Source organism: Lissotriton helveticus, chromosome 8 (genome assembly GCF_964261635.1).
Source record: "Lissotriton helveticus chromosome 8, aLisHel1.1, whole genome shotgun sequence".
NCBI lineage: Eukaryota > Metazoa > Chordata > Amphibia > Caudata > Salamandridae > Lissotriton > Lissotriton helveticus.
Window position 1 is genome coordinate 102,624,683 of NC_136069.1, and position 16,389 is coordinate 102,641,071.

A 16,389-nucleotide genomic window follows, 5' to 3' on the forward strand; every position below is an offset into this window, starting at 1 on the left:
ACAAACACATAAAGAGGGAGGGAAGCCATCAAATAGGAAGCAAACAAATGAGTGGCAATAAAGCCAACCAATGGTAATCAATAGGTGGGCTGTAAACCCGCTTTAAGTTCACAATTGGTCTTTCACAGTCAGACAGCTTGCACGGTTGGTAGGCAAGACCTAAAAATGAAAAACTATATCCGAAGAGAAAGTAAAGTAAATGTATGTGATTGTAATTTAAGAGCAATGAGAGACTGCGGGAATTGTTACAACAAATTTGGCACACAGTCTTTAACCCCTTGCCCGTGGCCGGAATTCCGCTCCTGTGCTGGACATTCCGATCGCAGGCGTGGTCATGACGGCCCCCTGCCGTCATCAGCACACGAGCACTGTGTGCCATGACGGCTGGGGGCCGTCATCAGCATGGAAGGGGTTAAGTTAAGAATGGAAAATAACATGTCTACTTAATACATATTATGCATAGTATATTGTATGTGTTTAAGCGTATTTCTACAATTATGGTGGTAATGATCTTTTATTTAGGACACAAACATCTACATGGTTTTGGCTGTTAATAAAATTTGTTGTTTACAACCGAACGCACTAGTACTCAGTGGTCCTCATGACATCAGTAGTAGGAACGTTTGATTTTCTGAGTAATTAAACATACTGCAGGTGAGCATAAACCATTGTTGAACTATTTTATCTGTAAGTTCTAGATGGATCCAAGCCCGTGAAACATTGAGCAAGTTTACTATGATTTTAACCTGTTACCAACAGTAACAGGTTACTTGCAGTGCTTTGCAGGGGGCACATTTACCCTCTGAAATATCTTATGATGATTTAAACCTTTGAAAAGTAGATTACATCTAACACACCCCTTTTTTTCTGGGCTTAGCCTTTCTTTTTTCCCTGTTCCAGGATCAAGACTATATCAATGTAGGTAGAATTACAAATAAATACCCGGATGCATTAGCAAACCTAAGAAACCTTTCCACTGTTACAATTCAAGACATGCTGGATGCAAATAGGTCACTGCTGCCGCCGCCTACTCCCAAAGCTATTTTTGCCAGAGGTCACACCGGGCCAGCTGAGATGGCTTGCAAGATAGCTCAGTGGGTTATTGCCTCTATAGCAGTAATCTGACGGCTTATCCCATCTTTCTAGCATGGATAGGAGTATAACAGGACAGTAACAATAAGACTTGTTATTAATAGTGCTACTAAAGTGAAAGACTGGAACAAACACCATGTAGAAGGCATTGCAGGAAAGACAGGTTGTGCTGAGTGCACATGCTTCAAAGCTGGGAATAAATGTCCCAATATCCAGATATGGTATTGTTTTTTACCTCACAAGCACTGTAGCACACCAAAGCAAAGTCACCATAGATGTTCCTTGAGTTCAATCGTTATCAATGCAAAAGATTCACAGTTGTTATGTCCAATCATATGTGTGCTATATGACACAGGAAACTCCACAAAGTGATCCAAATCCACGTCGAAAGTTCGGTAATCAATCTTTATTTCAAATGCACACAGCAGTCGACGCGCGTTTCGCGGGCTGGGCGAAACATGTGTCGTCTGCTGTGTGCATTTGGAAGAAAGATTGATTACCGAACTTTCTTCGTGGATTTGGATCACTTTGTGGAGTTTTCTGTGTCATATGGCACACATATGATTGGACATAACTGTGAATCTTTTGCATTGATAACGATTAAACTGTTCAAGGAACTTCTATGGTGACTTTGCTTTGGTGTGCTACAGTGCTTGTGAGGTGGATTTGGAATTGGACTACCTTGTAGATCCAAAAGTGTAATACTCCAGGTGAATGAGTATTTGGCACCGTTTTAGCACCTAGTACTAAATGGATGGAGAGTGACATATTATAATTTTCATGACTTATGTACATATGGCGATGTGCAGATCGAGATAGCATATCCGCCTGTTTGCATTTGCAAACATGGTATTGGTTTTTCTTAGTTCTGTATTTATTTCAAGCCAAATGAAAGAACCAAAGAACAGGCAACACGTGTATCGCCCACATAGCTGGCACACCAAGGGCTTTTTCAAGGCAAAGGAACTGAATATTATGTCAAATGGTTGCCCTTTAAGTAGTCAAATTGTTTGACAAAGTGTGACGAGTTTTCTTGCAGTCGGTGGTGATAATACAGGCCATATGGCAAAACACGTGTCGGCTGTTCTTTGTTTCATTTATTTGGCTTTAAATAAATACAGAACTAAGAAAACCTATAGCAAATCTGGATATTGGGACATTTATTCCAGGATTTGAAGCATATACACTCTTCATAACCTGTCTTTCCTACAATGACTTCTCATATTCTGGTGGAGTTTTGGGGTGCAACTACCTGACCGGTTGTTGTCTTGAAAAACGAATTGGGGTCCTGTCTGGTTATGCATGAACCCCAGGAGCTCACCCCTCCTATAACTTATTCACCATGTCAAAAATGTATGTTATTTTCATGGCATTCTCGAAAAGACAGGGTGCTATTTGAAAGGGCGCTTAATGGCCACATCCCCATTGACTTATCAAAAGTGTGTTGCTGATGGTGGAGCCAGGAGCTGCTCCACCATCATTCACAGTCTTCCACCACCCTCTAAACAGGGTGGCAGAGAGTAGAGGTTAGCCAACAGGATACCAGCAGTTTTTTGGCAGATGACCGGTTATCACCAATCCAAAAAAGAAGCCAGTAGTGTAGTCACAAGTCCACAACAGCTGTTCTTCCTCACTGCTGTGTAATTTCTTGGTTGCTCACTCTCCGCAGTGTGCATTGAATGAGTTGCACCATGCACCAGTTGCTTGACGTAGCCTTTCGCTATAGTGGCCAGAAACACCATCACATTGGGACCAATTCATTTCCCTTAAGTTACTAACACCTACCATTTCTTTGTGTTCTTCTCCACCAAGTTTTGGCCAGCCTCAGGAGTGCCCTGACTACACCACCGCCGGTGATGGGAGCTGCTTCTTCGATAGCCGGCACACGGAGGTGTGGGAGCCGTACTGCCTGAATGTGACGGCGCACAGTCCATGCGGTTCTGCAACCTCGGAGGAGTTCTGCCTGGATGTGATTGACATTGGTGAGAATCTGTCGGCGTGCTTGTGGCAAAGGGTATGTTAAAATAACACTGTAGTAAGAAGAGTGGGCTATAATAGTACCTTAATGTTATGCCTTGAGGGCCCTACATTTTTTAGGTTGGATGTAAAGACCGCTTTAGCTGTCTTGCCAGCTTCATGTTTTCCCAAAAATAGCATATAAAATTACATATATGTAATGGGGGCCCAGTCAACATGCTTTCTCCATTGGTCTGTTGAGATGTCACTCAAGTTATGCCCACACCCACCACAACACAAAGTATAGCTCAACAGGCCAGTCCAATCCATCCACTGGGTGCTTTTGCTTTGAGTGACAGCACTTTTCCCCCTGCACATGTATACATACATCTAAAAAAATATATATATATATTTTTAGACTTTAGTACTTCCCAGTGACTGCTAGTCCCTATGTAGGGTAGGGTTTCATCAACTATTTCCATAGCTCTGAAATCATTTATTGTAATTTGCAATATTGATTCCTCACTACAATCTAACTTTGGTATATATGTTTATCCTACAGAAAATGAGCACAATTCATTAGAGTAGCCAGAGTATGTATGTAGCTTTGTGATTGACATTTCAAGCACTTGTATCTGACTGAAGAGCAACCGCTAGTAATGACTTCTGGAACTACAGCTTCAGGAAAGAAATTGAGGATTTTGTATCTGCCTGGAGAGGGACCTCTTACAGCAATTTGAGGAACTGAGGATTTATGAAAGAATTAAACTTTTGCATCTTTCTTAGGAGGGACACCCAGTAACTACGAGTGGTACAACTAGTACTGCAGCTTTATGAAAGAATACTTTTGCATTTGACTGGAGACTTGAGAGAGGCTTCCAACAATGACTTGTGGACTGCAGCGGCATGAAAGAATGTCCATGCTTTTGCATTTAACTTGAGAGGGATCTCTGGTAACCACATGCGGTACTGCAGCTCAAAAAGCATTTTCCCAACAGTAAATTTGAAGGCACTTTGACCACTGACTGCTAGTACCTATAAATACTAGTGTCTTCACAAGTCTTCTACAATAATCAACACATTTACTGAAAGTTACAATACCGATTCATTGGTATATACTAGCATTGGCCTATTTACGTGTCCTTTAGAAAACAAGAACCATTTTCTAGAGTATCAAAGGTGTATATGTACATTTTCTTGTTGATGCCACACCCCTCAGCTTTGTGAAGGACATTTGAAGCAGTTGAATCTGACTTGAGAGAGACATTTAGTAACACTTTAGTTATTGCAGCTTTGTGACACACTTGTTAAGCAGTTTGTGACTTGAGGGTGACTTCTAGTAAAGTTTTGAAGGGCTGCAGGCTTTTTAAGGACTCAAGTTCTTGCTTCTGCCTTGAGAAGGACAGTTAGTAATTACTTCAGATGCTGTAGCCGTCTGAAAGGCTAAACTGATTGGCTTTGTGAATGCTTGTTTTAGCTTTTCTACGCTGTATTTGATCTAGAGCTCCTCTTTCCACCTTACTTCAGCTGCTGCTAGTCAGTCATGTTCACTCCCTGCGTACAATCCTAACTGTCCTGCTGCTAAAACTGCTACTTTTTTCACATTTGCACATCGTTGATTACAAACGTTTTTAACTGCTGTACTCTGTCACAACTGTTTGTTGCCTACCTGAGCTGTGGTGCCCCCTGTTCCGTCGCGGCTTGTGCCGTTTGCGCGGAGGGGTCTACACCATCTTGGGAGTGTCGCTTTCCCTGGAATTAGCAGGGTCAGCGTTTCAAGCCTCAGCCCCACGCTTGCGGTCCCGCCCACTTGCCCTACATAGCCCAGTGCGCCGAGTGGACGCGCGCAGCGGCGCGCCAAAGGCAAGCCCGTCTGCGCCCGTCCGCTCCCGGCCGACTCCAGACGCCAGAAACCCTACTCGTTTCTCCTCATTCTTGGCTAGCGGCCCACCTTGTATAGCATCACGACATGGGCATCATCAGGTACACAAATTCAGAATTACATAGTCTGTCTCTACTGCAATGCAATATCAATGGCTAAGCACTCACTACAAATCTGGGCGCTCCTGGACTCTGTCAAGCCAGACGTGCTGTTTGTAACAGAAACCTGGCTACAGGAATCGTCTGCGCCAGACATTGCAGTAGCTTTGCCCCCAGCGTACACAATACGCAGACTTGACCGCCCTGGCAATAAAAAAGGGGGTGGAACGGCTATAATCCATAAGTCATCTATAAAAGTCTATATAAATGACTCCTGCCTCGAATGTTGGGGTGAGATGCTCATTGCCACTATGACTGTGGACAATAAAGAATCATGGAAGATAGCCCTCATTTATAGGCCCCCTGGATCCAAGATTCATTTCCTTGAGAAATTAGTGGAAGCGGTAGCACCCTATGCCCTTGCTACGGAAAACTTTTTCTACTAGGAGATGTTAACTATCATCTTGAACAAACAACTGACCTTCACACTATAGACCTAATTACCAGCCTGGAGGCTTTACAATTATGCCTACTTCCTACAGGTCCAACCCACGTAGCCGGCCATACTCTTGATCTTGTATGTACCAACTCTCTAAGGGTAACAATTGCACAGACCGATCCAGTTTTTTGGACAGACCATTTTATTATAAAATTTGTTATAAATGGTTCTCAGGCCCCGGCAACTCGCTCGGCCAAACTGAAAAAGAGCAGACCATGGAACAAAATCACCATGTCTGCCTTCTCCGCTAATTTTTCCCCCCTCCCCTTTCCCAATGCACCAACCCTAGCCGAGCCGCCATGAAACTTGAATCGGCTATCACTCGTGCACTAAATGACATAGCACCCATGCGTGAATCCAAACTTCCGAAAAACAATTCACCCTGGTTCACGCCAGAGTTGAAACAAACAAAATATTCTACCAGGATGGCAGAACGGAAATGGCGACACACAGAAAGTGTCCAAGACAGGGAAATATATAAAATTGCACATCGGCTATATATGAAGGACATTGCTGAGGCAAAAAGAGTCTATCTAGGCAATAGGATTATTCTAGCAGCCAACTCACAAAGAGAACTCTTTAACATTGTTAAGGAATTCACCACTCCATCAGGAACGCAGCAGGCGCCCCCCGATACTAAGGAGTGGGTGGAATCTGTAGCCTCCTACTTTCATGAGAAAGTTAATGACATTCATAAACGGTTTCCTCAGTCAACGACAAAAGAAACCACTACCCCTTTTGTCAAAGGGCAAAACATCCCCGATAATCACTCTGCCACGCTAAAACAGTTCTCACCCTTGTCAGAAAACGAGGTGAACCAAATCTTGCTGAAAATGAAATCTGGAGCACCGGGAGATCCTGCCTCTCCGCAAGTTATATCTAAAATCTCCCCAGTTCTGATCCCTGTCCTAACCAACATTTTCAATCAATCACTACAGCACTGTGTTGTCCCTAAACACTGGAAGGAAGCAGTAATCAGGCCTATTTTAAAGAAACCCTCGGCCGACCCGGATCAACTTGTAAACTATCGACCCATTTCCCTTTTACCACTCTTTGGGAAGGTTATGGAGGCTCTAATTAATAAACAGCTCATCGCCCACCTGGAGTACAACAAACTCCTCGACCCATCCCAATCCGGCTTCAGGGCGTTCCATAGCACTGAAACGGCCCTGCTTGAGGTCGTGGACACTACAAGACTGTCTTTGGACTCAAAAAAATCAGCTATACTGATCTTGCTAGACCTATCTGCGGCCTTCGACACCATCTCGCATCGCGTTCTGTTAGAGCGCCTTACAGAGATTGGTGTCGAAGGCGCCGCACTCCAATGGCTGACAAGCTATCTTGGTAACAGACGGTCCAGGGTCCAATTAGGCTCCCACTCTTCCATTTTCTATGAAAATGACAAGGGTGTCCCACAGGGATCCATTTTGAGCCCGACCCTTTTTAACATTTATGTCTCCCCCTTGGCAAAGATCATCAGAGAACATGGTTTTGGAACCGTATCCTATGCTGACGATACCCAAATCTTCGTCACTATCAACCAAAACCCTGATGATACAAAAAGTAGGTTCAAAAACTGTATGACCAGTATACAAGAATGGATGACCAGAAATTACCTTATGATGAACGCTGGAAAGACTGAGGTCATGCTTTTCGGCAAAGCCGACCAAATTTGGTCATCAGAATGGTGGCCAGTCTCCCTCGGTTCCTGCCCAGCCCCTAAGCCCTCTGTCAGGAATCTTGGAGTAACAATAGATGATAAGTTGACCATGTCTGAACATATCAGGAAAACAGTGGGAAATAGCTATGGCCAGATGCGCAGTCTGAGGAAGATCTTTAAATGGATCCCACTCTCAGCACGTATGTCCAGGGACTCACTGTTAACAGGATGGACTATGGAAATGCCCTTTTTTCAGCCATCAATTTAACACTACTGAATCGACTGCAAGTCCTCCAAACTACTGCTGCTAGGCTAGTGCTAGATCTCCCCCCTCGTGCTCCCTCAGCAGCATGCCTCAAGACTCTGCACTGGCTCCCCATACAAACACGCATAAAGTTCAAACTTTGCTGCCTAGTCCATAAAGCTGTTAATGGTCATGGACCTGTCTATCTTGAACACAAGCTCAAGGCCCACGTCCCAAGTAGGACGCTACGCTCCTCCAACAAAGCCCTTCTCTCTGTACCCAGAGTTCGAACAGTTAGAAACGGAGATAGAGCTTTCAGTAAAACTGCCCCAGAAGCATGGAACTCCTTCCCTGTCCAGCTGAGGTTAGAGCCCGACCACATGAAATTTAGAAAACAACTGAAAACCTGGCTCTTCTAGCCAGTTGAGTACTCCTACTACCTGGATCAGTTGGTCATGAGGATCCTTCTTGCCAACTAGCGCTCTGAGACCTTCGGGTGATTTATGCGCGATACAAATGAAATAAAATGAAATGAAATGAAATGCCTCTTACCACAGTAATATAATACCCAAGGTCAAAGGGTGTCCTTGGTTCTGCCTTTGAAATGATTGATGCTTATATGGGTTCCATTTAATACATTCTTGATTAAAAAATACTATGCAATTAATTGTGCATACATAAAATCTATGAGGAAATACCGCAACACAATATATTTACGATATAATTAAGATCGTAAACCTGTAAAATACAACCTAGAAAACAAACTATTGCAGCATTTCATATAAACGCCTCTAGTCTTAGCCAAGCACCATCATCAGGGATGGGGAGGACACGGTCACCCTCAAATCAATTTTTGCGTCTCTAACTGAAAGCAGAAAATTATTTTACTATAAAACATTCAACACCCACTCTAAAAAAAGTCAGTGTTCTGCAGCAGTCTTTACTATGACTGTTAAAAAGCCACAAAATATCAAAACAAACCACATTTCTAAGAACCGCATACATAATCAGGAAACAGCCAACCGAGTAGTCAATCAAATGTAGTTATCTGTAGAAACACCTTCTCTTTCTTTGCTGCTCAGCTGCCAGTGAAGTCAATTTTCTACCTGTTTACATTGTATTGTGATAAATTTACTTAAATGCTGCTTTTTGCCTTTGTTAAATGCACATTATAGCAGTGCAAAGCTGACATTGTGAGGTTTTATTGTGGGCTGAATTTGCCTGTGTGGATGTATGTAGCAAGCTATAAATGTTGCAAGTTCCCATCCGGGCTCACTGACTGCTGAGGTTGATCTGGAAAGTGTGCTGCTGCTGCTGCACTGCAGTTGGTGTTTTGGCCTAGGTAGGCTGCCATGTTCTCAGCATTGAAGGTCTCTTTGGTGGGTGCTGTCCTCATGCCACTGGCAAGGGGGATCATTCAACTTCCCAATTGCCCATCCACCTCCGGAATAGCAGCCATTTTGTATTTAGTGGGTGTCGGCACAAGTAGCTCTTCTCCCAACTGGAGCGCTGTGTTTGTTGCGCTGGCTCTGTGGTGAAGAGACAATTAGCACTGGTGCATGCTTCGGCTCCACCCACTCTAACACTCTGGCGTTCTATACCCCATTGAGCACAGAGCCTTGTGTCTATTTCCTCAGATGTTTCCCTTTTTTGGGGCTCCAGTCATACTTGTTTTTCTTTCTCAGTGCACCTCAATCAAGCGGCAAGAACCATCTTCCAACAACCAGGATACTGCCACATGAAGCCTCTGATGAAGTAGCTTTATTGGCTCCCAGTTGCGCAGAACTCCATTTTTTAAAACAGGATCCATTATTTTCAATGCGATCCACAGCAATGGCCCCAAGTACTCATCCGCAAAGATCCAGAGATATTCCCCGAAACGTAATCTCAGATCTGTTCGAATTAATTTACTGGTGGTCTCGAGATTTAAGCGTAAAATGATGGGAGGGGGTGCTCCACGTTAGGCTCCCAACTCTGGAACTCTCTGCCCATTGCAATCAGACAAGCAGCAAAGTACATGTGCTTTAGAAAGAGGCTGAAAATGTGGCTATTTACTCAAACCTGTAGCTAGGTGTATGTTTAAGATGACGGTCGGTTAACTAACTTAGCGCCAGGAGACCTTTTGGTGTAAGTGCGCTCTATAAATTTCCCATAACATAACATAACCTACTCCTTTTTAGGTTTTGCTTCGAGTTTTATTCCATTCGAATAATTAAAGCAATCCTTCATGTCAGCCACCACGAGCGGCTCCTCCATTAGAATGGAAGAGCGTTGCCCCCCTGTCCAAAATGCCCAAAATGTCAGGATGGAGCAGGGCCATTGCTGCTGAGTGGCAGTGGTGAGCTGTGCACTTCAGTTAAAAGTGTGCATGACTTTTTGGCCGGTTGTCTTACGATCGCCAGCCAAGCATGCGCATTTTAAACTTCTCTAACCACCTGGGTTCAGAAAGCACAGGCCTCCAGTGTATTTGTATTTGTATTTGTAGAGCGCAACATTCATCCCAAAGGACATCACGGCGCTAAGTCAAAGCAAGTGCAAGTTGATGTAGGAGTGTGATATTCTATTTAACAGTTTAATAGATGGGCAATACCTGAGTTTTTAGCTTTTTCCTGAACATTAGGTAATCTTCCGTCATACGAAGTTCGATGGAAGTTTATTCCAGAGAACCGCTGCTAATTTTGAGAAAGATCGATCACCCATCCTGACTTTAGACGTACGCTTAACTGACGCCAGTGCCTGATGGTGGGATCTCAGGTTGCGCGAAGGTACATAAAAGTCTAATTTTCCCTGTAGAATTTGTGGGCCAGTTTTGTATAGCGTTCTATGTGCATAGCACAAAAGCTTAAAATTGGCTCTTTGGCGTACTGGTAGCCAATGTAACCCCTTCATACAGAAGGAGGCTGAACTGTATTTGCTCTTGTTGCATATCAGTTTAGCAGCGGCATTTTGGACCACTTGGAGTCTGGTGAAGAGATAGTCCGCCATGCCAACATACAGTGCATTTCCGTAGTCCAGCCTACTCACAAGAAGTGCCTGTGTCACCGTTTTCCTACATTTTAGAGGTATCCAGGAAAACAGTCGCCTAAACAGTTTTAGTGTGGCAAAACTTTTCCCGCACAATAGATGTACTTGATTCTGCATGGACAGGGCGTCATCAAAGATGATGCCCAGATTCCTAGCAGCCTGCCTTGGTTTAGGGACAGTACCCAGTGTCTGGGGCCACCAGCTATTATCCCAAATTGCATGGGCGCCTCAAAAAAGTAGGATCTCCGATTTTACAGCATTTAGCATTAAGCAATGTCCGGACATCCAACCAGCAAATTCTGTAAGGCAGTGTATGAGATTGTCTTTGGTGTCAACTTTTGTCAATCTGTCAAACAGAGGAATTATCAATTGTGTGTCATCAGCATAGCAGCATATATCGAAACCCCTTTTCCTGCTGATATCTGCTAGGGAGGAAACATATATGTTAAAAAGAGTGGGGCTTAACGTAGCTCTCTGCGGGACTCCATAATTGACTTTTTTTGCAGTGGAAGAATATGGACCCATTTGAGTTGTCTGGGTTCGGTTTTTAAGAAAGGATGCAAACCATGCTAGGGCTTTTGAACAGAGCCCTTTTTCATGGAGAATTTGTAGCAGCTTGCTGTGAGACCCAGTATCACAAGCTGCTGTAAGGTCCAAAAGGATCAGTACTACGGCTTTGCCCTGATCGACAAAGGACCTAGACACTGCTAACAAAGTAGCCTCGGTACTGTTTGCTCTAAATCCGGTTTGTGAAGGAACTTATAGCCAATTGGTTTCAATATAAGTCGTGAGTTGTTTATTAATCAATTTCTCCAAAACTTTAGACAGGTATGGTAATTGGGAAATTGGCCTATAGTTGGCTGTATCCTAGATTTCAAGACCTGGTTTCTTTAAAAGGGGGAAGACACCAGGTTTTTTTCCATATATCAGGGAAGGATGCAAGCTCTAAAGATTGATTAAGGGCTTTGGTGACCTGGGGGCATAAGACTGACACCAGGCGTGAAAAAATAAAGTGTGGACATGGGTCTAATGGAGATCCTGCCTTAATCGCTATCATGGCTTTGGCCACTTGTTCTTCAGAGAGAGGAGATAGCCTGTCTAGGTGACTGTGGGCTGCAGGATGAGGAGCTACATTTTCCCAGACTGTAAAGTCTTTATTGTTAGTGGGAGTAAAAATTGCATACATTTTTGTCACCTTATCTATAAAGAAGTTGTTTAGTAGTTCATAATTCTCGGGCGACGGCACCATGGATTGAGACAGGTTGGTGGGCTTACATAATTCGCAAATGACTTTATAGAGTTCTTTAGATGAACTACCAGTTTTTTCAATCCTTTCTGTATAGTATTTGTTTTTTGCCTTTTTAAGGCCCCATGATAGGCTCTTTGTTCAGCTAGATAGATATGTCTATCTGTACTTGTTTTTGAGAGTCTCCATTTGTGTTCCTTAATTCTACACTCTCTTTTCATAAGTTTTAGTTTCAATGTATACCACTTTTCTGATTGGGGTTTGGTAACTGATTTCGAGTAAATTTGGGGGCACATTGGTCAAGAGCTTTTTCAATATCTAATTGGAACTGTGTAGCTAAGGTGGTTGTAGGGTCTTGAAGTTGTGGTCTGGATGCACAGGGGATGGAAGCACTAATTGATTCTTCCGTGATTTGATTCCAAGCCCTAGTCTTCATCTGATATGTTGTCTCTGTTTTAGGTGACTTATTGGCTAGTCTAAGAGAGAAGGAGATTAGGAAGTGATCGGTCAGAAACAGAGGTTTAGTTTGATGAATATTCAAGAATTCTAAATTAGAAAACAATAAGTCTAAGGTGTGACCAGCCTTGTGAGTTGGTTTATTGATCCTCTGGGATAGTTGCATTATGGCCATGTCATCATCCAGGTGTTTAACCCCCGGATTTGTAGGTGCCCTTGAGAGCACCGAGAGGCCGCTCCCTCCATTCTTGGTACTTCTTTAATGCTGGTTACCAGAATGAGAGTAGGGTCAAGACTGCTTGAGGGAGTTTGCTGGAGACCGGGGCGTGGAGGACGTCGTGCAGCAGGCAAGGTTACAAGTTTTTTTCTTTTTATTTACACACACCACTCACCACCTCACGGTGTGCAGCAGGCAATGTAAGTGTTTTTTATTTACACACATCATTCTCCTGGCATGCATGCATGCCCCCCTCCCACTCTCCCTACATGCTAGCTCTCGCTGTTGGCCGTACAGTCGATGATGCCCCACTAAGTATTGCAGTCAAGCATACCATAATAGTATGATGGTTTCCAGTAGCAACAAGGGTATGCCGATGAGTCACCATCTTCAGGTAACGAAGAGGGCATATAGGATACTTTCTCCCAAGATTTGAAAGAGGATACTAGAAGGATGAAAGATTGTCACCTGTCTGGCAACTCGCAAAAATAATAGGCATTTGCAATCCAATCGGTCCAACTTTTGGGCAAATCACTCAAGTGTATTGCTTGTTGGATGACAGGGTTCATTCATTTATCTTCTTGATGATGGATTAACATTTTAGTCGCCAAATAAATGTGTTAATCGTAGGATGTTGCTAAACCAACCAAAGATCTGACACCTATGACTCAAACAGGAGATCTGTGTTACACCGGGGTACGTAGAACACTGAACTCCTCAGTGTATGCAGCAGTTTTAAGCAAGTGGGGTTTTTATGGCTTGAATCTGTTTGCATCATGGCTGAACGCTTCCAACTGGTTTCATCAGTTGGACGCCAAACTCTTAAGGTAGCAGCAGCTAATGCTTTATGGTCCTGACCCCTTGATATACCTCCGTAAAGAAGCTGTTGTCCAGAGAGTTTCATTTTTGTTTTGTGTTTTTGTATCATTAGAGAAATAATTTACCTTGGGTTGACATTCCTAAGCCGGGCCAAATTGTTTTGGGGGAAATTTTTAAAAATGGCAGATGTGTTGCAATGATGATGTAATATTTCAGGAGAAAAACCAAAGGTGGTGATGGACGGAGCGTTGACAATACAAACACTCACCCCCAGTCAACTGATCTGGGTTTAATCCATCACCGTTCTTTAGCTCACTCCGCCACCCCAGTTCAGACATGGCCATATGCAAATCAGTCTGACCCTGTGCCTCATGGGAACAGTCCAGCCCGAACTGCCAAGCCATGTCTTCCCTGGACCGGAATCAAGCTTCCCAGGACCGGTTTCTGGCATTACAGCCGTCTTCAGCCGGGCTTGCTTGACTCCAGTGGCAAAGTGATCAAGGGACTCACGTCTGAGCATACCCTGCCAACTTAGGGCGAACAAAGAAAAACCAAAGGTGGTGATGGACGGAGCGTTGACAATACAAACACTCACCCCCAGTCAACTGATCTGGGTTTAATCCATCACCGTTCTTTAGCTCACTCCGCCACCCCAGTTCAGACATGGCCATATGCAAATCAGTCTGACCCTGTGCCTCATGGGAACAGTCCAGCCCGAACTGCCAAGCCATGTCTTCCCTGGACCGGAATCAAGCTTCCCAGGACCGGTTTCTGGCATTACAGCCGTCTTCAGCCGGGCTTGCTTGACTCCAGTGGCAAAGTGATCAAGGGACTCACGTCTGAGCATACCCTGCCAACTTAGGGCGAACAAAGAAAAACCAAAGGTGGTGATGGACGGAGCGTTGACAATACAAACACTCACCCCCAGTCAACTGATCTGGGTTTAATCCATCACCGTTCTTTAGCTCACTCCGCCACCCCAGTTCAGACATGGCCATATGCAAATCAGTCTGACCCTGTGCCTCATGGGAACAGTCCAGCCCGAACTGCCAAGCCATGTCTTCCCTGGACCGGAATCAAGCTTCCCAGGACCGGTTTCTGGCATTACAGCCGTCTTCAGCCGGGCTTGCTTGACTCCAGTGGCAAAGTGATCAAGGGACTCACGTCTGAGCATACCCTGCCAACTTAGGGCGAACAAAGAAAAACCAAAGGTGGTGATGGACGGAGCGTTGACAATACAAACACTCACCCCCAGTCAACTGATCTGGGTTTAATCCATCACCGTTCTTTAGCTCACTCCGCCACCCCAGTTCAGACATGGCCATATGCAAATCAGTCTGACCCTGTGCCTCATGGGAACAGTCCAGCCCGAACTGCCAAGCCATGTCTTCCCTGGACCGGAATCAAGCTTCCCAGGACCGGTTTCTGGCATTACAGCCGTCTTCAGCCGGGCTTGCTTGACTCCAGTGGCAAAGTGATCAAGGGACTCACGTCTGAGCATACCCTGCCAACTTAGGGCGAACAAAGAAAAACCAAAGGTGGTGATGGACGGAGCGTTGACAATACAAACACTCACCCCCAGTCAACTGATCTGGGTTTAATCCATCACCGTTCTTTAGCTCACTCCGCCACCCCAGTTCAGACATGGCCATATGCAAATCAGTCTGACCCTGTGCCTCATGGGAACAGTCCAGCCCGAACTGCCAAGCCATGTCTTCCCTGGACCGGAATCAAGCTTCCCAGGACCGGTTTCTGGCATTACAGCCGTCTTCAGCCGGGCTTGCTTGACTCCAGTGGCAAAGTGATCAAGGGACTCACGTCTGAGCATACCCTGCCAACTTAGGGCGAACAAAGAAAAACCAAAGGTGGTGATGGACGGAGCGTTGACAATACAAACACTCACCCCCAGTCAACTGATCTGGGTTTAATCCATCACCGTTCTTTAGCTCACTCCGCCACCCCAGTTCAGACATGGCCATATGCAAATCAGTCTGACCCTGTGCCTCATGGGAACAGTCCAGCCCGAACTGCCAAGCCATGTCTTCCCTGGACCGGAATCAAGCTTCCCAGGACCGGTTTCTGGCATTACAGCCGTCTTCAGCCGGGCTTGCTTGACTCCAGTGGCAAAGTGATCAAGGGACTCACCGGTCCAGGGAAGACATGGCTTGGCAGTTCGGGCTGGACTGTTCCCATGAGGCACAGGGTCAGACTGATTTGCATATGGCCATGTCTGAACTGGGGTGGCAGAGTGAGCTAAAGAACGGTGATGGATTAAACCCAGATCAGTTGACTGGGGGTGAGTGTTTGTATTGTCAACGCTCCGTCCATCACCACCTTTGGTTTTTCTTTGTTCGCCCTAAGTTGGCAGGGTATGCTCAGACGTGAGTCCCTTGCTCACTTTGCCACTGGAGTCAAGCAAGCCCGGCTGAAGACGGCTGTAATGCCAGAAACCGGTCCTGGGAAGCTTGATACCGGTCCAGGGAAGACATGGCTTGGCAGTTCGGGCTGGACTGTTCCCATGAGGCACAGGGTCAGACTGATTTGCATATGGCCATGTCTGAACTGGGGTGGCAGAGTGAGCTAAAGAACGGTGATGGATTAAACCCAGATCAGTTGACTGGGGGTGAGTGTTTGTATTGTCAACGCTCCGTCCATCACCACCTTTGGTTTTTCTTTGTTCGCCCTAAGTTGGCAGGGTATGCTCAGACGTGAGTCCCTTGCTCACTTTGCCACTGGAGTCAAGCAAGCCCGGCTGAAGACGGCTGTAATGCCAGAAACCGGTCCTGGGAAGCTTGATACCGGTCCAGGGAAGACATGGCTTGGCAGTTCGGGCTGGACTGTTCCCATGAGGCACAGGGTCAGACTGATTTGCATATGGCCATGTCTGAACTGGGGTGGCAGAGTGAGCTAAAGAACGGTGATGGATTAAACCCAGATCAATTGACTGGGGGTGAGTGTTTGTATTGTCAACGCTCCGTCCATCACCACCTTTGGTTTTTCTTTGTTCGCCCTAAGTTGGCAGGGTATGCTCAGACGTGAGTCCCTTGCTCACTTTGCCACTGGAGTCAAGCAAGCCCGGCTGAAGACGGCTGTAATGCCAGAAACCGGTCCTGGGAAGCTTGATACCGGTCCAGGGAAGACATGGCTTGGCAGTTCGGGCTGGACTGTTCCCATGAGGCACAGGGTCAGACTGATT

At 45.2% G+C, this 16,389-nt stretch overlaps 1 protein-coding gene across 2 annotated transcripts in view; it reads left to right on the forward strand.

Moving 5' to 3' along the window:
• The window catches only part of LOC144772403 (prolactin receptor-like), a 438,551-nt gene that overhangs the window by 300,767 nt on the left and 121,395 nt on the right, over positions 1-16,389 (forward strand). For both annotated transcript variants that reach the window (XM_078656689.1, XM_078656690.1), the window contains one exon: positions 2,905-3,074. In XM_078656689.1, coding sequence (XP_078512815.1) covers positions 2,905-3,074 — 170 coding nt within the window. The remainder of the gene's footprint in view (positions 1-2,904; positions 3,075-16,389) is intronic.